Source organism: Falco punctatus (genome assembly GCF_963210335.1).
Source record: "Falco punctatus genome assembly, chromosome: 4".
NCBI lineage: Eukaryota > Metazoa > Chordata > Aves > Falconiformes > Falconidae > Falco > Falco punctatus.
The window spans coordinates 68068323-68088689 of NC_137583.1; the positions used below are offsets into that span (position 1 = coordinate 68068323).

At 38.4% G+C, this 20367-nt stretch overlaps 1 protein-coding gene across 4 annotated transcripts in view; it reads right to left on the bottom strand.

Moving 5' to 3' along the window:
- Positions 1-854: 854 nt before the first annotated feature.
- WAC (WW domain containing adaptor with coiled-coil) overlaps positions 855-20367 on the bottom strand; it is a 63655-nt gene continuing 44142 nt past the window's right edge. For 3 of the 4 annotated variants that reach the window (XM_080386003.1, XM_080386004.1, XM_080386001.1), the window contains 4 exons: positions 16215-16333; positions 8327-8513; positions 4664-4791; positions 855-2339 (listed from right to left, as the gene is read on the bottom strand). In XM_080386003.1, coding sequence (XP_080242129.1) covers positions 2270-2339; positions 4664-4791; positions 8327-8513; positions 16215-16333 — 504 coding nt within the window. In that variant the 3' untranslated portion in view covers positions 855-2269. The remainder of the gene's footprint in view (positions 2340-4663; positions 4792-8326; positions 8514-16214; positions 16334-20367) is intronic. The other variant, XM_080386002.1, reaches the window with a different exon arrangement.

Sequence of the window (20367 nt, forward strand, 5' to 3'; positions counted from 1 at the left end):
AAAAAAATAATCCAAAGTAATTTTCTACTGAACAAAATTAACTTATGAAACTCAATGACACAGCGTATTATAGAGGGCAATATAATGAATCAAAAGCAAACAAAATAAGCTCATAGAAAATAGGCCCAGCATATTTATTAAGACAGATGCAGCCTTTGTCTTCGCAAGTAACTAAACAGCAAAATACCAAAACCAAGGACAACCACTGGTGAAAGACCACCTCTACGTCCATCCACTTCACATCCCATTTTCTTATGCTTGGGCAACCTCAAGACAATGAGCATTACAAGAACCATGACATTGGGCAAATAGGAGGATCTCAGGAAGCCTTCTGCCACTTGGCCTTGGGTCTCTAAAAATGCAGAAACAATGTTATAATTAATTCACTCAAGAATATTCTATTCCCATTTTCCGAGCAAAAGCAAACATTCGCATGGTTAAGAAACACAACAGCACATACTGGGTTAAAAAGTGAAGAACAATTACAGATTTATCTATCCGGATTTTTATTTCTTGTTGTTAGTTAAAGTATTTTACCTTGCTCCATTTGCACTATCTTGCTAGGACAGAGCACTCCGCTTCCACTGATGAAAAACTGATTTGAAAAATCAGTCCAAATCCCACTCAACATGAGCCAAGACAAAATAAAAATCAAGTAATGTTTCTGGTGCTGAAAGACAATATTTTGTAGGAACAAAACATGTAGCATTACATGTCAACACCTTTATAATTCTTTTTTTTTAATCCACCACCTACAATCTTTCTTACTGAACAGACTACTGTAACACACACCCCTCTAAACTAGTACTATCATCACTATTTTTGTTGTCATTTTAAGCAAAGAAAAAGTCAAGTTTATTTTGTAGTAGCAATAGTTTCTTTTTTATTTTTAATATACTTTAGGAAACAATATACAAAGCTGAGCTTTGCCACCATTTTCAAACGGTGGGTTGCTCCAATTACACAAATTCAGCGTTTTGTGATGGTTAAGAACAGCAGTCAGCACCAGACTTAAACAGTTAGCTACAACACAAACATCCTTCGAAATGAAATGTCATAATATCAAGACAGGTAAACCAGGAGTTAACATATAACAACTGTTGGGGAGGTGTCTTAAATCATTCTTGTTGAATTTTATATTTCATTAAATATTTTATACACATTTTCCTGTTTACAAGTTTTAAACAAAACCTCCCTTGAGGAATTATTTAAGTACAAAAATGTTCAACAAGAACAGTTCTAATAAAGAGTCCCCAAACAGACCAAATTTTAATGTGTTGACCAAAGGAAATGAAAACCAGTGTTTCTTTGTTTTAACGTGTTTATTACAACAGATACAATTCACATCTGACTAGCTTTTTTTTTTTCCTCTTTCCCCTCCCACAACCATGTTAACATGTTCATTGGGCTATTTCCTTATATTTGAGCAAGTAATGTACTTTCAGCACACATGCCCAGCAGTACTATAAGTCCATTCTTACAGGGTGCAAATGGAAATACGTTTCAATAATTTATACAAACAAGTGGGTTATGCTCAATCACTGCAATTTTAAGCTACTGTACACAGGAATGAAAAGATTATAGAAAAAGTGCCATAGCAACAGTGCCTTAAGAAAAGAGAAAATTAGAAGCATTAAAAAAACTGATAAAATCAGATTAGGATTTCACGGGGAAATGGAACACAGAAAATGAAAAACATTTCTCTGTAAAACAGAAATGGAGAAGCACTGCTCTCGATTCGGTGCAAGTGTGGAAACAGTTGTTTCATGGTATTTTGTACATTACCCAAATTGTTGCAGCCTTAGACACAGATCGCCTGGCGCTTGCATTGGATTTTAGGAAATGCAAGATTTCTGAATGATAAATTAACTAAAAAAAAAAAAAAAAAAAGAAAAAAAGAAAAAAAAAGAAAGCTAATTTTGCAGACAGGTTTACATGTAAAAGGCTAGGTATTTAGCCACCTCAGCATTGATTAGTTTTGGATGTCTAAGCTCTGATACACATGGCTTCCCATGGCTTCACTCTACAAAACATATTTACAACGTGAAGAATACATCTACAAGAAATCTACATTTCAAGGGTTTTACAAATCATTCTTGTATCTTTCCCCTGAATTTGACTCCCTCCTGTCCCCTTCCCCATGTCAACTTTTTTTCTGCCCAGCTCAACGGTCCAAAGTCTACTCAAATGCAGCTCAAAAGTGTTAAGACTGGGCATCAGAGTTTAATAGTTCCTGTACTCAAAACCATGTGCAATTGTTTACAACTTTTCACACCATGAAGGAATTCTGATTCTTTAGCTTTTCAAGTTCTTTAATTTGTTGCCTCAAAAATAGTATCCTGCAAGAGAAAAGAAATAAATTAGTATAAACATTTCCATTATACAGAGATATTAAGTATCTCCACAAGTGCTTCTACAATTTCAGTGAAAGATACCAAGCTCCTTAATTCTAGTAATAAAATCCAGGTGCTTTTACATTAATTCCCAATCTGTTCAATCACCTACAAACACCAGATGCAGATGCACAGAGACCTGCCACGTTTGATAGCTTAGTTCAGAAAATTACGACTGATACACAGTTACATGGTTATGCTTAAGCCTGCTCTTCACTTGAATTAGCTCTCAGAAAAAGCAGGACGCAGGCCGAGTACATCGAGTAACTGAATAATTCTGAAGAATGGTATTGTGGCTTGTGTCATGCCATTTTCCTGACCGTACAACCCAAAGTGCTCAAATTTTTTTAAACAAGCAAGTTTTCTTCTAGGTACAACACTTTTTTTTCTAGTATTTGGCTCTGTGGCTAGTGCTGGTAAGCTCCAATCTCAAAATAATTGATCAAAGAAAAGAAGTTATAACTACACCTGGCTTAGAAATAAATTATATTGCTAGCAATTCTCTTATACATTTTTCTTTATTCTACTGAACTGACATAAACACGTGATTAATGATCATTTGGGTTATGTAATTTTTCCTAGAATTTTTATTTCATATTTTCAAACAACTTTTTATGATGCTGAAGTAATGCAAGCATATGAATCAATTAAGAACTCAGGGAAAATGGAAGTTTCATATAAATAATCTATAAAGTCCAAAGCTACTTTAATCAATGCAGAAAAAGCATCCACTTCAGCAGACTTTTGCAGAACACTTTTCAAATCTCTGCCCAGTTCAGTAAAAATGAAAAGGAGGTGAAAAACGATTAAGATAGACACACTGAAAAAAAACATTAAACTTAAAAGGCGTGGGCATATAAAATATATCAGACAATGAAAAGTGCCTTTTCATACGCTGTCAGCTATAGTTAAAATATGCTCTCTTTGCCTAGAGACACAGTTCCCTCTCAGAACACATTTAAATAGTTCTCTGCCATACAGAAGTATAGAAATACCACCATCATTCAAATGTACTACTGGCTTTGATAATCCCATCCTTTGCAAAAGCCTCCCCCCACCAACTTGTTACTTATGCCATGTATTCCGCATCTTTGGGGTTGCAGCAAAAATAAAAGATACATGTTATCACAGATTCAAAGTCATAATAATCATTATCCATTGATACCTTAAGGATATACAGTGTACAAGAAACAAGGTGCTATTTAGCAAGCTGAACAATGACATCTGATATGTTATTTCAGATCAAATGTCACCCAGAGACAGAAATGAAACATGTAAGAAACCAAACAGTTCACTTAACATACTACAGAAATTTCAATTTCTGTAATGAAGTTATGAAACAAAATGTCAGCAAGAATGGATATTTTCAATTCTTCATTAGGAAAGATTTAGAAATATATTATAGCCTACTTCTGAATAAAGGATTGTTTTACTAACTGCCAAAAAGCAAGAGTTTCTAGGATAAAGCTAGCTATTTAAACAGCATTTAACACTATTAAAGCAGATTAAAACAGTAAATCAGAATCACTGTATTCAAACTGTAGTGTGACTTAATAGATGGGATAACATCATTCAAAAAGGAAACAATATGAACATAGATTCACGATCACAAATACCGGTGAAAAGTTAGTAAGACTAAACTTTTCAACCTTGCACAACAGTCTTCAACAACATAACTGTGTGTTACTTCAGTGACTGCTATTACTGACTTAAGAAGCAGAACTCTACTTTGCTATAATCAGCATCTCGCTAAAAAATCCCAAGATCTTGTCAGATGCCTCCTACCTAAGTAACAAACATCAATTTTTCCTTAGCTTGTGATATCAACGACACCTGTTCAAACTTGCTCTGGCTTTAGACCTGACAATGTCTCATTCAAACTGCAGCATTTAAGACCTGTATAAACTGTGCAGATGTGTACCTATGTGATCTATGCACCGTTTATGGACAGATATTTCAGAAGAACGTTGAACTAGTGTTGGGTTAACCAGTTTTTCGTAATGCACTAATGTACCTGGAAAGAGACTTCTTTGCTATCTAAGTGTAAATACACACAGAAGTTGTATATCTGGTTCTATTCACTGGAGACTAAGAGGTATCTGTGTGGGAAACATGTAGAATGTCCACAGGGAACACAGCTTGCAAACCTGGGAAGTATCAGCATACTAGTCATCAGTAAATATAGTTCATGCAAAACAATGCCAGAATGGGAATTATAATACCATCTTGAAAACCACCGTTTTGAAAATAAACACAGACCACACACCTACCTTTGCTCACGCAAAGTTGCTTGAATTTCACATACTCGAACTAAAGACCTTAAATTCTTTAATTCAGTACAAATTTCTGACATATGGACACTTCCCATGTTATGGGCTTCCTCACGTAATCTTGATGCCTGCAATGGTGACATGTCAAGGTTAGGATTTTGAATCATGCATTGGAAAGAACTGCCGTAGCCAGAAGATTGCTGGATAAGTCTGTCTTGAAATAGCAAAGCACTCTAACATCTAAAGGGAGTAGTAAATCAGAAGTACATCAAATTCTTTACAAAAGCCCATTCAGAATCTGAAATGAGCAACACTGGCTGCTGAGAGATTGTCTAACCCAGGCCCATGCTAAGGCAGGGATGGTTTAGATTTCCTTGATCTTAACAGATGTTTACTCAATCATCTTGAAAGATAGTACATGACAGGGCTCCAAGTTTCCAAAGTAATTTATTCAAGTAGCTAGAATGACAGACTTAAATTTCCCATCTAAAATAAGCCTTAGCGACAAAAATAATTGAAAGCCATCTTCTTTCCAGCTACCTTATACAAGAACAACTCTGCAACCCTCTCTTCAGGTGTTCTCTTCCAGATAAACTCCCATTATTTTAATATCTCCATTTACTCAAGTAGGGGACAAGCAGAAGCTTAAATCTATAAGGCATGACCTATCCCAAATCTGTGCATTTCTTAAAAGTCTTGTCACTGAACTGGATATATGACACCAGAGAAATCCTCAAGAGCACCAAGGAGACTAGCATAATTACTCTGAGGTCCTGTGTATCACACTTAAATAAGGAAAGAGGACTTGTAAGTGGCACACTGAAGAAAATCTGTTTCAAACAGGACCTTCTCTGACGTAACATTGTTTAGCAATGTTATTCTCTGCTGTACTGGGTCTGGCTGGGATGGAGGTAATTTTCTTCATAGCAGTCCATACAGTGCTACGTTTCAGATTTGTGACCAAACCCATGACGATAACACACCAATGCTTTAGCTATTTCTGACCAACGCATACACAGCATCAAGGATTTCTCCCTTTCTCTCTTTAGACACACCCACACCCCCAGCAAATAGGTTGCGGCTAGACAAAAGGCAGGGAGGGAATGCAGCTGGGACAGCTGATCCAAACTGACCACAGGGATATTCCACACCATACATCATCATGCTCAGGAATAAAACTGAGCGGGCAATCTTCCAGGGGTTGCCATTGCTTGGGGACTAGCTGGACATTGCTTGGCTGGTGGTATCCGCCTGCTTTTGCATCACTTCCCTCTCTGCAGCAGCCCTTCACTTATTAAGCTGTGTTTACCTCAGTCCGTGAGTTCTCTTAATTTTACCTTTCCATACTCTTCCCCATCCTACTGGGAGAGAGTGAGCGAGCAGATGTGTGGCACTTAGCTGCCTACCAGGGTTAATCCACAACATCTGCTTAAGTACTTATGTACCTGACTTTTCCTTCCCCAAAATAATGGTATTTAGCACAAGTCTTCATCAGTTTCTGGCATTTCTCCAGTTCAAAGCAGCATTTTGTGTTCTAGTTCTCTACGTTAAAAGTTTTCTTTTCTGGAGTGTGCTGGCATCCAGGAGTCTCCAGCAGGGCATCATTTCATATGTTCTCCCTACACAACTCCAAAGCCTCGAGACTGCAAACTATCAGTAATGACTTTCAAAGCACTTCTTTTTAAGCTGACCAGTCACCCATCTTAATCTCATTTAAAAGGCCTCAAAATAATTTGCATACAATGTTCTTGTTGAAAGATCTTAAGTGTTGCTGCAAATCAGGATATAACATTTATTGCTCTCCCTTATTATCAGAGTCTGATACCTTATCAAAAGAAGAAAACCCCTCCAAAATGACATAATTTCTTTCTAAAAGGTCCGTGCTAACTATTATCAAGGTTTTCTTTTCAAGTCTTTGTAAAAAAGTAAATACATCATTTTCTCTCTTAGATATTGTTCAATACTCAAAGTACCTCTACAATTTGAGACCACCTACAATTCCTTTTCTCACATTCTTTAAAGATAGTTACGTTGATTATTTTCTAATTAACCACATTACTGTTTTTTTTCTGGTCTTCCATATTAACTGCTTTTTATGAGTTCGTGAGGTAACTGCTAGTGGTTCAAGAACTGTTTTAGCTAATGCTTTAACACACAAACCTGTCCTGGCTCACCTAATTTATTTACTTATTTTTCAGTTTACTCTGGCATGTGCTTTGATGCCCTAATTTCAATTCAGGCTATGCATGTGGTTAGAAATCTGAAGAAACCGAGGCACTACGTATTTTAGCCCCTTTACTTTCATCTAGCTTAACTTCTTCACTTATTGTACCTATACTGTCATTCACTTTCACTTTTCTATCAAGTATCTGACTTCAGCCCCTCAAGTGTTACTATTCAAACTGGTCTATAAACAACACTGTCATGTGAAATCATCTTAAACAGCAGACAGGACAATACAGCATGTAACACTTGGCACAAAGGTAAAAGTATCCAACCAAGTACATGACTGCCTAGCATTAGCTGGTTTTTTTTGTTCTCTTTATTACTAAAAGCAGGGTGGGGTGTGTGTATTACTTAGAAATTTTCTGCACTAAAATATATGATAGTTCAGTACATAGTGACAATAATGCTATCAAAACTATGGGCCAAGGCCAGAGAGAACAGTGCCTGTGCTACACCATTTCCTTAAGCACACATTCCACAGCAATGGCTCAGTCGTTTGACTCAGTAGAAGTTGGTAATGTCTTAAAACTGAATTAAAAAAAAAATAATCAACGAAACGAAACAAGAACCCCAAACAGAGTCCAAATAGAGTATAAGTCTAGACTGCACTTCTAAGAGTCATCTTGCCAGTTACAACCCAAAAGTCTCCAGTGCAGGCTTGAGCCAGCATGCAACCACTCTTCAAAAGACCAAACTAAACTGGGCTGGGTAAGATTAATATCCCACACAGACTGTGTCAACAGGGCTGCCTGTGAAAGGACTTGAACTAGACTCAATAACCAATATGGTTCCTTTGAGTAATACATTCCAAGCAGCTGACATGCATCCAGTTTCCCTGTACTCCACAACAGGATAGGTTTCATGCAGTTAGTTATAAAATATGGACAGCAATTCTACTGGATTTTCCATTATGTAAAAATAGCCCAAATTCAGCCTGAGCCCTCTACATCATCTTAAAAACTGGGTACAACAAACAAGGTAGAGTTCCTTTTTCACTGTGTAGAACTAACAACTCAGTGACTAAAACTGTAGAGTAGTCTCAAATAGCTTAACTCTGTCACCTAATTCATAACATTTTCCACATAACAAAAATATCATTAGTATAAAAATCTGCTGAAATTTATGTTCTTTGTAAATTTCAACAGAAGTCTGGCAGTAAGAAAACAGCTATGAGTATAGCTATTCATCTGAGAGAATTTCAAAACCACTGGTACTTTAAGCGAGACTGAAAATACTCAACTGCTAAATGGCAATCACGTGTAAAACCTGCAGGTCTGGCCTAATCACTCTCCCCTCTCCCCTGTTCTGGCTAAGGCTGAGCACCAGGGTGTTTTTTAAATACTTGTAATTCCTAGAAAAAGCAACCTGTGCAAGAAAACCAGATTTTAAGCTACACATTTTACATTTTCACAGGGAACAAAGCACAAGTGTACTCACCTGCTTTTCTGCATGGTCTGCAGGCCAGCCTTGAACATGTTTTATAAGATTTTCATTGAAGTGTGCTGCTAGCGTGGGTGTTAATGAACAAGTGGGTCGTACAGATGTACTTTGCGGTGCAGGAGTTGAATTTGATGCACTAGTGCTAGAGGTATGATTTGGACCTGGTGATGGGCTTCTTTGACTACTAGAACAAAAAAAAAAAAAAAGTGAGCCATTTTAAAACATATAAACCTATAGAGAAATAAACACTTAAAATTCATTGCTTCAGCCACAAAAATACATACATCATTTAAACCACAAGTAAATACTTATGGCAGACCAAACCTGTACCACTTTTCCACAAACCTCCTACTTCTATGGGAACTTTTTGAGAACTAGAATGTAACAGGGGTTTTGTTTGTTGGGTTTTAAACTTTGATAGCTGTTCAAGAGATGTAAGCTGTGTCTACATTTTAGTGTTGGGCATAGAATATACACATCTATGTTCTTCCTTCAAATACCTGCAAGCCTAATTATTATTTTCAATAATGATGTATCAAATAGAGTCAAACAGGTTTATTCAACAGGTATCATCAAGCGTCACAGTAACCATTAAGAACAAAACCTGATGTCCTGACGTAAAAATACAGCCATGGGGGCTCTGACAAATATAGCTATTTACTAATGGCAAAATAAAAACACCTAGGTGACTTAGTGATACTGTGCATCCTCACTTGAAGCACCCAAGAGAACAGAAGTACCACAGGAGCACTATGTTTGTAGCTGCCAACTTGACTGCTTTACTGGAACATATTCATGCTGCTGTTTTTCTAGCTGGTGTCTTAACCTGTTGCTGGAGAACAGATGCATGGAGACATGTTCAGCTGATATGTGTACTATAAGACAAATCAAAAAATCTGTGCCTTGGACAAAAGCCTTTGACTGTCCTCTTTCAGATTTCCACATGGAAGCAAAAGCAACGATTACATTATCTGAAAAATACATCAATACACAACTTCTCCAATTCTACTTTGCAACTATGATTCTGGGTCAAAAACTATTATAATTTTTACTAACAAATTCTTACGTTGATCTTGGCCATCCGCAGTGCTCAAGATATGTTACCTACAAAGTTTTCTAGCCATTGCTTTACGCAATGCTGGTTCTTGTTTTTGCTTTTAAACTGAATTCCTCTAATAGTTACCCTCTCACTCCACTTTACAAGACATGTTTCTTTTCTACCTCGTGATGGTCCTCATGTATGGGAGAGGTTTTATTAAGAGTTCCTTCTGAAGGATTCCATCTCTTTATAGAAGCCTATGCCTGCTGCAGTGACTAAAAAAGGTGAGTACCACTTAGGTAAATCTTTGGTAAACTAATATAGCTGACTAATCCACAAGGACTCTTGTACTCCCAATTTGGAAATACTCATTCTCCATCTTACACTTGGATGGTAAGCTCTCTACATAAAGTAGGTTTTTATTGTTTCACTTGTATCACTTCTCTCAATAAAGCTGTGACATACAACCTGAACACCTAACGTTAAGCCCAACAAAGCTAGAGAACTTCCCCCAAAAGATGTAAAAGTTACTGATACTTAATTTACTTTTCACATGTCCAGAAGCCCAGGTATCAGGGCTAGCTTGAACACCGCACTCTCACATTGTATGGATCCAGCCACACCTGACAACTGGCAGAGCTGCAGGTACACAGTTTTGCTACACATAAGAGCTCTTCAACTTCCGTATTACCAGCAATAGACAACTCCACCACAACTTCCACCAGCATCAAAACTACTATCTGTTACATCACCCTTGTCAAACCAAAGGATCAGAATATGGGGGAGGGCCTCCTTGCAAGCATTGCTGTTGTCCAGGTGATCTGATCTTCTAGGAAACCAGAACTTGCACTGGGAGTGGTACATTATCTATTGAGGGAAGCTTAGAAGCTGATGTTTCATAGCACATGCTCTTTCCTACTTATTCATGCCTTGCAAAAACAAGGCCTCTACATTCTTACTTCCCTTTTCAGCATTCATTCAGTCATTCCTGTCCCACCCATGCTTACAGAGGGGCTCTGTTCCTCTATTTTGCTAAGAAGAGGTAGGAGCAGTGCTAGTTACCCATGCAAACGTGGGTAGGTCAGGATGAAAACAGTCTGCTCTGTCCTCTCTGCCCTTGTAAAGGAAGACAAAGGAAGCAGTAATCTTGACCAGGACAAAAGAACATCAACAGCACCAGAACAGTGATGGTACTTCACAGTTATGATGGTTTTTTGGCACTGCATATACTAAGAAATAGCAGTACTAATTGGTACATACCTAGCCATTACTTGGAAGATTAGGTCTGCAACCACTCTCTCACTGGCAGCAGCTTTTCAACACAGGCCTTAAGTTCAATCTGTTTCTTAAAACTTTCTTACTGCTTGCCTGCAAGTGATAGGACTCTTAGTTTATCACCTAACCTACTCCCTCGAGCACTGAAAACATCTTAGCATAATGCAACTACCTTTACAGTCCAATGTCCAGCCACTTATCCGAATCACTCACACTTGCAAGGAATTACAGAAGGTTTCCAAACAAACAGCCAACAAATTAGGAATAACACTTTGGTGGCCTGCAGCATCAAAGACTTCAACCTCATTCCTTTCAGTACACCCAAACTTGCTTGAAAGCTTAGAATATAAAAAAAAAAAACCAACCAAAAAACCAAAAAAAACCCCAAACCCAAAAAACACAAACCAGGAAGATTTTGGCAGGCAGCTTTGAGCTTTGTTAGAATTGTATACATGAATTTCCCTTGATTTCAGGCAGCAGAAGTTGCAAAAGGGAATATATGATCTAACTGGGGGAAAAAAGTAGTCTTTGGGTTTTGTGCTCTGTGCATTGGCTCAACTACTTCAAAACCACTTACACATGCAAATGCTTAACCGTAGAAATGTTCAGTTAATTAGGAAAAAATGGCACTTTGATTTTGAAGCCGAGCTGAAACCAGCCAAGAATGTGAAAGGCAACAAGGGCTGTATATCAGGAGCAAACAAAATGTTAAGGAACAGATGGGCTGCCCCTCTACAAGGCAAGGGGACCTAGAGACAAAGCACACGAAAAAGGCCAAGATAGTCAGCAACTTTTTTTTTGCCTCGGTTTTTACAGGTATGGTCTACCCTTAGGCCTCCCACATGTCCAAGTACATCAGCAGAGTCAGTGTAAGCAAACTATTACTTAGAGAGCAGAGGAAGAAGTTAAGGAGCAGTAAAGCCAACTGGATGTATGTTCATGCAACCAGATACTATATACCCAAGGGTAATCAGGGAACTGGCCAGTATTAACTCTGATGCTGCACGATCTTGAAGCAGCATGGTGAGCAAGCAAGATGTTAAAGCCATCTTCAAGAAGCAGAAGGACGACAACCTGGGGAACTAGAGGCCAGCTGACCTTAAGTCTTTGGGAAAGCTAAGGAGCAAGTCTTTCTGGAAGGGGTTCCAGCTACATGAAAGACTGAAAGGTAAAATAAGAGCCAGCATAGATTTACCAAGTGGAAATTATGCCTGACCAAACTCACTGACTTCTATGATGAGATAGATGTCTGGCTCAGAGGATAAGGGGAAAGCAGAGATTTTGTTCACTTTGACTTCAACAAGGCCTGTGCCATCATCTCATAATATTCTTACAGCCACACTGGTTCACACATCCAGTCCCATATTCATGCGTAAGGTGGGTGGAAAACTGAATGAACTGCTGGGCTCAAAGGCTCCAGTCAGCAGTACAAAGAGCAATCAAAACCCGGTGCCTAGTGCTATGCTTCATTGATTAATAGCAGGGCCAATATGGTTTAACATTTTTATTAAAAAGCAATATGGTGGCACATAGTGCATCTTCAGTGAATTTGCAGATGACACCTACTTGGGGGGAACAGTCAGTACGCTAGAAGGTAGGGTGTTATTCAGAAGGACCTGAATGAACAGACAGGAACAGAGTTCAAAAAAGACATGCAAAGTCCTGCACCTAGGGTGGAATAATCTTGTGCAACAACACTGGGACCACCCCACAGCACAGCACCTGCTGAGTGGGTAGAAAGCAGCTGTGAAAAAGGACCAGAGGATCCTGGTGGACAAGTTACATGCGAGTCAGCAATGTAGCCCTGTGGCAAAAAGCAGGCCAAGCACATGCTGGGCTGTATTAGCAAGAGCGTGGTTGAAGAAAGCAGTTCCTCCCCTCTCTTCAGATCTTGAGATCCATAGTACCTGGAGCACTGTGTAGTGGGGAGCCCAAAACCAGGTAAGAATTAAACTGCCACACCAAAGCAATCCAGCAGAGGACCACAAAAATGACTAGGGGGCTGAAGCACATGCCGTATCAGAAGAAACTAAAAGTTTATTCAGTTTGTAAAAGTGAAGGCTGAGGGAAGGGGTTGAAGGATCTTCTTAATGTTTTTAACTATCTATGGGGAGAGGACACAGCCAGGCACTACCCAGAGACACAACAAGTGATAGGGCAAGAGGCAGAGACACAAGGTGCAGCAAGGAAAATTCTAATCAGACATAAGGAAAAAACATTTCACCATAAGGGTAGTCAAACATCAGAAGATGATGCTCAGATATTAAAAAAAGTCACCTAAACAATGCCCTTAAGCAATTAAACCTGCCGGTCCTACTTTGAGTTAGGACTTCAACTAGATCACAACTAAAAGTCCCTTCCAACCTAAATTATTCTCTGCTTCCATGCATTCAGCATCAGCATAGTGATGGTGTAGAGAAAGGCTACATTCATTAACTAAGCCGAATTGAGGCATCACCTTTAATGCTTATTTAATCCTTAATTCTAAGACAAAGTTCCCCTATGACTTGCCCCCTCTCCATTTATCAACCTGGCTCCCGAGTCCTACTTCATTGGTAAAAAAAAAAATAATAAGAAAATATCACTAACACATCAGAAACATTCCAGGAAAATAAATAAAATCTGTGGGTTTCTAAAAAATAAAGTTGTATCTTAGTTATGAATAAAACATACTGCCTCAAAATATCCTAGCACTGCTATGTTAGCAGCAGGGGGAGCTATGAATGCAGCAATGATAGGCAGTTCCAAACTACTGCTATATTTTTTAATGCTTTAAATAAAGCCAAATACCTGCCTTAGCTGCTGGATGAGTTAAAAGACTGACTATGCCACAGGTAACAGAAGGCTTCCAGAAAGGCAAAACCATCTGTACAAGAGTATGAGAACAGGATGGTTCTGAAATACACTACTACAAACTACAAAATCTTACAACCTACAAAAAAGATGGGAGGAAACACCGCCCCCTCCAGCAGTTTTGCATTTTCTAAGATAAACAAAAAATACTTCCAGGAAGGACTAAGAATAAAGAGGAACTAGCAACCTGATGAAACTATTAATTGTGGAAGCACTCATTTAGTTACATTTTTAAAGAAGCCATAATTCATGGCATGTCTTTGGAATAGTCTCTTACAAAAAGACTCACTGCATGCCTACATTGCATTAATTTCATAACTTACAGGACTGAAATATTCACAACAGTAAGTTACCAATAGCTATTCACGTATTTCTTAGACAGTGCTTCCTCCCAAACAAGTTAAAAATTATTTTAGCTCAAATCACATAAACCTTTTAATAGTAGTAAAAGCAAAGGAAATACAGTTGTGATTAACTTCTTCACAATGATTCTGTATTTCAGCTGTAGAAAAATGCAACCTTAACTTTTAGAGCGTCTTTTTGGATGACCTGTCCACAGTTTAGTTTGCTAAGCTGTTGTTCATTCATATAAAAAAAGTAAAGCAAGTTAACCTCCAGAGCAGTCCCCAATCTAACTGACTGCTTTCACTACAAAGGAATAATCTGTTCCCTATCAATTCAGAAATACTGCCCAGACACAGGAAATCTTTTGCAGATGAGTGAATCTGCATCTGAGCCAGCCCTGTTTTCATTCAACTCTATTACACTGAACAGAAGAGAATGCCAGTCACACAGGTTTTTCCAAATCACCTGTTCCTTAATCTTCCATTTTTTGCAGATGAGGCGTTTCCAAAAGAAACAGAAACGCATGAACTCATGATGTATAATATACCAGAGTCACAAACACATAATAGTTTGAGATATACAGGATAGTAAACAATAGCAATATTGTCACACTATCTTTGATACTAGCCTGCACGCTCTATTTGTGCACTGCCGCCTCCTCAAATACAGGACCTGTGTGAGCCGGGACAAACTCGGCTTCACTTCTCCAGCAAAATGCTGGTGCCAAGCAGAGCAATGGTTTGCACAGGGCCAGTAGATCCATAAAGGGAACTTGATGTGGGTAAAGGTTATGCCAGAGTAGGAAGTTCTATAACCCAAAGGAAGAGTGAGGTATGGATTAGCAAGCCAAACGCCCACCAGTATCACTTCACACGGACTCCGGGCCATGGTGAAAGTTTCCAAGAATGATGCTACTCCTTAGGAAGATTTCCTATGGAGGAAGGGTGATCAACAAAGGACAAAAGGGTCTGACAGAGGTGTTCCCCAAAACCTCACAACTCCTTATAAAAAGGTCTAGTGCCCTTATTAAAAAGGTTTAGCTGGTTGCCAATTATGATTTTATTATTGGTGCTGTAATTCAGGAGTTAAACAGCACCATCCATAGAGACTGAAGCTGGTACAGTATGTCTTCATTCTACCCATAGAGGAAAATGAGTTGTAGGTTAGACATCTGCCAAAGATTAGAATCAAGTGCCTGTCAGACAGTCAACATTAAGCTCAGAAACTTCTGACTTGCTTCTGTTTGTACCCTCAAACTGATCACAGTGTCTCCAGTAAAACCAGTCACTGGGACAGGACTGCCAAAGAAAGACACAAAAGCACCCCATTCTCCCATAAAAACAGCAAAACCCAACACAGACTTGAAAATCTAACAGTAAGTTAGTGCATTGATGACAGATCGTCAGAGGTTCCCTTTATTATTAGTCCCAGAAGGGCAGATGAGAGGCCCTCACTATTTTATGATCTGAAAAGCACCACCATGTAGCTTCGGATACACTGACAAGAAAAGTGTTGGTTTTTGTTGGTTTTTTGTTTATCGTATCACATACCTTATGAACCATTCTAAAAATCTAGATTTTAAGAACTGCAACACCTTGTAGTTTTACAGGAATCTACTGTGATGAGGCACTTCTTAAAGAGTCAACCTGCAGTCTCCTCCTGCCACAGCTCTAGTCTGTGACTCCATTACCGAAGAATCTTACGACCGTTCCGATTACAGCCCCTGGAACCACTATGACAAAGTGCACAGCATCCTACACAATGAAAAGCCCATCTTCCCACAAGAAAAATTTTAGACGGTACAGATTCTAAACCCACCTTGTAAATCAGTGGCTGAATGTTCATACCATGCAATATTTGAACAGGCTACAATGTTGACAAATAAGTCTAGCCAAGGAAAAGCTTTTGTGAAACTTCATTTTTAGAATGTTTTTCATTAAAGCAGAAAAATCACCTGATAGACAAAAGTTCTTACTAATTTAAAAAATCAAATTCTACTACAGCAAGACACCATAAACATCTAACACTAAGCAAATCACATAGTGAAAGCATTTAATCCCATAACTGCAAAGAAACAAACAAAAATTCCAAAGTCAGTATAAGGGGCAATATAAGGAATGATTTGTAAAACTAACTCCACAGTGACAGGGCAGAAATATGAACTCTACTTTGCTTCTGTGAATGGAACTCCTGTGGTGGCCCTATAATGAAGAATCTACCACATTAGCTCTGTAACAAAGATATTTAGCTGCATCTCTCAGCAGCAGCAGAGTTAAATTCTATGTTCAATAAACAGGCCAAAGAATAATCCACAAATTGCAACATGTACAACACACACAGGATCCAGACCAAGAGAGCAGTATTTTACCATACCTTGAGCGTTGAAGACTTCGTGGAGAGGCAGGTTCATGACCTGCCTGCTTGTCAGCTATTACCGGCTGCTGAGGTACTGCCTGTGAAGCTGGTCCTTGTTTAACACCTGGAGTAGCAACCTGCAAAGTTCAAAACTTCATTAGATTTCCTCCACAGTAAATATCAAGTGTAAGAACCAGGGATAACACAGAAATCACAAGTTACAAGACCAGTGGGTTTTTTTTGATCCAAGGTCTTTTGTAAACAGAATTTTTATACTCTTCACAAGGTACTTTTCTAAAAAATCACCTCTAGCTTCACAGCCGTGATAATGTCTATTAAGTACTCTTCAGTAAAAAAGCTAACAGAAAGAAATATAGATTAATTTGACTTGTCAAAATATCACAAGTTTATTAGGTAAAACAGTTCAACCCAATTTCATTTTTGACCGTGTCTTCCATGTGAGCATCAAACTCATTTTCAACCTCAGAAGAACTGTTCTATATCCAAATAAAAATTTTAACTTAAAAAGTTCCTTACCTGAACATACATTACGCAGTGTCAAGAGCGCAGAATTAGGCCATAACCATATCATAACACTTCTATCAGAAAAAAAATCTAAAGCATATTTATCAGTCTGCTACTCCCCCTTTTTAACCATTCTGTCAGTTCTAAACTAACAAATGACTAAAAAAGTCACCAGTAGTTTCTTACTTTTCCTTGGTAGTACACATTCATATTCACAATATTAAGACACCAGCAGCAACATAAGGTCTTTTTCCTGTAAATTCCTCAACTACAACAGGATGAAAAGCCTGGGAAGACACTAGCAACCAAGTTACAGTAAGTGAAGTTCAAGATACTTTTTTTCTGCCCCATACTCTGCATACCTGTTCTTTTTAAAGTACGTACAAAAGAGGAAACAGCTCCAAAATTCATCTCCCATTCTGGAAAAATCAAGCTAACAATTTAAGCAAGACTGAGGGAAGAAAACTGGGTTCTAGGGATCCATAAAGACAAAGAACATAAGTCAGGCAGACTGTTAGACATTTGCTGACATCAAGCTGGTGCAGATTACTAACTGGTGGTCATCTGAACCTCCAGAAATTCTCTCAGTTTCAGAAACAGACTCCTGTGAAACAAACCACAGACGGCAAGTCACACAGCATCTGCTAAAGTAAACTCAAGATGTAACTTCATTTTTTTAAATATACAGGAAATCTTAACATATCTCAAACATACTTGTATGTTTAAGAGGAAAACACCTTTTAAAATTATCATCAAAAGCCAAAAAAAGTCTGAATAGCACATAAAAAGGTCATGGTTCTGGAAAGATAAAGCAAGATCATTGTAAAATCACTCAGTGTGTTGAAATCAATAGAATTATACAGCTGGAGGGGAGGGGGCAAAACAGTAGCAGTTCATAAATCTATTTATGGAAAAAAAGACCATCTGAGTATGACATGAAGAACTTTGCTATTAATGCCAGAATTTTGCGTACCCTGTGAGCAGACATAACTATCAAGGCTGTTCACACAGAAGGAACAACTTCAAAAGTAAAGTCCAGCAGAGACAATACAATCACCTTGCAGGTTCAAACTGGAAAGCTAACCAGTTCCTTGGCTGCTAAAATAAAACCAGAATTGGATTGTAAAGAAAAACAGGGATTTGTGAGATAAATGAGCCACAAAAACTCTTTAACTATTCCCTGTTTTCCAAGTGTTTCAAAGACTGTAAGTCTACCAGGAACAGAAAAATAGTAAGGGCTAAATAAATAAATAAAAAAATATCCATAAGCAGCATTCTCACTGAGCTTGACAGCTCTGCATAATATGCTTTACACAGTTACTTTGCAGAAATTCAGAACAGTTTCCAACCATACAACACAGACACAGCTAAATAGCAAAATGTGATGCCTACGATCCCTGAGCTGCCACGTGGATACAGCACACCTCCAGGTAGATACAGCAGCTTCAGTTTAAAAGCAGTACAGACATGTTCACGCAGCCCTAAGTAACAGGCCCTACTGTGCAAATGGCACTACAGCGTTCCCAGAGCCAGCCCAAGTATCTGTGCATGTGGCAGTAAGCTGTGTTTGCATGGTGCCTGTTCAGCTTTGTCTACACTTGCAGCATAGAAGCAGCCTAAGCCAATGAACTGAAGCCGTGTGTCCTGGCACAGCACCCACATGTTGATATGTAGAATTTACGTCAAAATCTTAGAATCGGATAAGCTAACCTGACTGACATATCTAAAGGAGTACTGAAACAGTTATGCTCACACTACAGTCATCACTACCTAAGTTCTCCTGTCAATCCCATTTTACAGAATTGAAATATGTGAATACAAGAACCATCAAGAAAGTTTCTTTCCCTACTGAACTGCAAAAGTACCTGCTACTGAACCAGAATTTTTTACTTCTGGGACTAACACACAAACAATTCATATTTCAACAGCTCTACTGTTAGCATCAGATTTGAGGAACACAAAACTCAAGAAGAGATCCTGCTGTCAAGCATTACTACTAATTCTGTTTAGCTGGTCTGTGAAGCTACTTGAGGTACCCAGACAACAGAAAGCTTTTATGGTTATAATATCCCACTGTAATAACAGTTGTCACTTCCTCACAGAGGGATGACAGTAAAAATTTTCCAATGTATATAATTGTGCAGGACAGCCCCTCGGGATTAATAGCATTCTGAAGCAAAGATATTATAGCTTTGGATGAGTAAATCAAATTTACTACACTTAAAATGTGGTTGCAACCCAAATATTATGTGCTTCAAAAATAAACCAGACATTCAGTCTCAACCTTGTTGTGATGTAATCTTAAGGCAAGATGGATTTCAAAAATTCAAGTAATTTCAAGATGTGTCACAGTATGCTCATCAAAATATAGACATAATCACTTCCAGAACTTATATATATATATATATATAAACAAAAATAAAACACACAATATCCTACTTTGACAACACCACAGGTGAAATCCTGCATGCCAAGTCACTAACTATAGGCAATCACAGAGCCTGTCTGTGTGTGAGATTCTCATATTCCTAATATGCGTGGAGATTCTCATAATCAAAGCATAAAATAACCAACACTTTTTTTGTTCTTTTTTGAGGAGTGACAGCCTTGCTGTAGTTATGACTTACACTAAACTCAGATCAACTCTTCCCAAACCTGCATTTAGTTCTGATGTTTTCTGCTTCTACTGAAAACCAGAGGGAAGGCTTGTGTGTCCAAAAGCATATTCAATTATACAATTCACCTATCAAACTGGCCCTACTCACATTCCTTGGTTTGCCTTCACTTTCTCTTAAGGCACAGTTTACTACCACACCACCTACTTCATAGGTATAACGCTGGCCTTTACACTGGGTGAAAGGTAGTGGGTTCATGTTTGTCTGTATTGTTCTACAAAAACATCTGTAGCAGGATAATAAACACTAAAGAACCAAAGTTTATAAAACAAAGATAAATTATGTGGGGGGTGGGGGTAGAGGTGAGGCAGGCAGAATGCTGCTGAGCTGTCCTTCCTTCAGTTTTTCTTACAGAAAAGACTGTAGATAAAGAAGGTACTAAAGGATAAAGCTTTTGTCATGTTTGCAACGTAGCTAATAATCAGAACTTCATTTGTAATGTAGATCCAGATCTCCAGGTTGTAGAGACCAGAACAGATCAATTTCCAGTTACTGACAGTAAGCAACTTAAGATTCTTTTTTTATATCCCAGGAATTGAAAGTGCCAGATACCCACCTTCTTTGTTTCAAGTCTGCTATCTGATAATTTCATCGTCACCTAGCTATGGGATGTGATGACATAGATACAGGATGCACTCCAAGGGCAGAAACAAAGACAACAAGCAGGATCAGTAAGCACATAAGGCTTTCACAATTAATTGTGCTATTGCTAATTACAACAAACTGGGAGAATCACTTGGTTTTCTTTGTGCCCATGAAAAAATTCAAATGTAAGAAAATCAGGCATTTAGACTAGAATTAATTGAGGAATGCAATATACCCTTCATGACAGAAGAGGTTCTCTTCTAAGCAGCAAATTGAAAGGAAGATGCCTTAGCTAAGGGGCGGCAGGAGGTATAGAGAACAAGGAATTGGGTGGGGAGGGTGAAATTCAAACAAGAGAGGTCTCACCCCTAAGTCTAGATCATGCT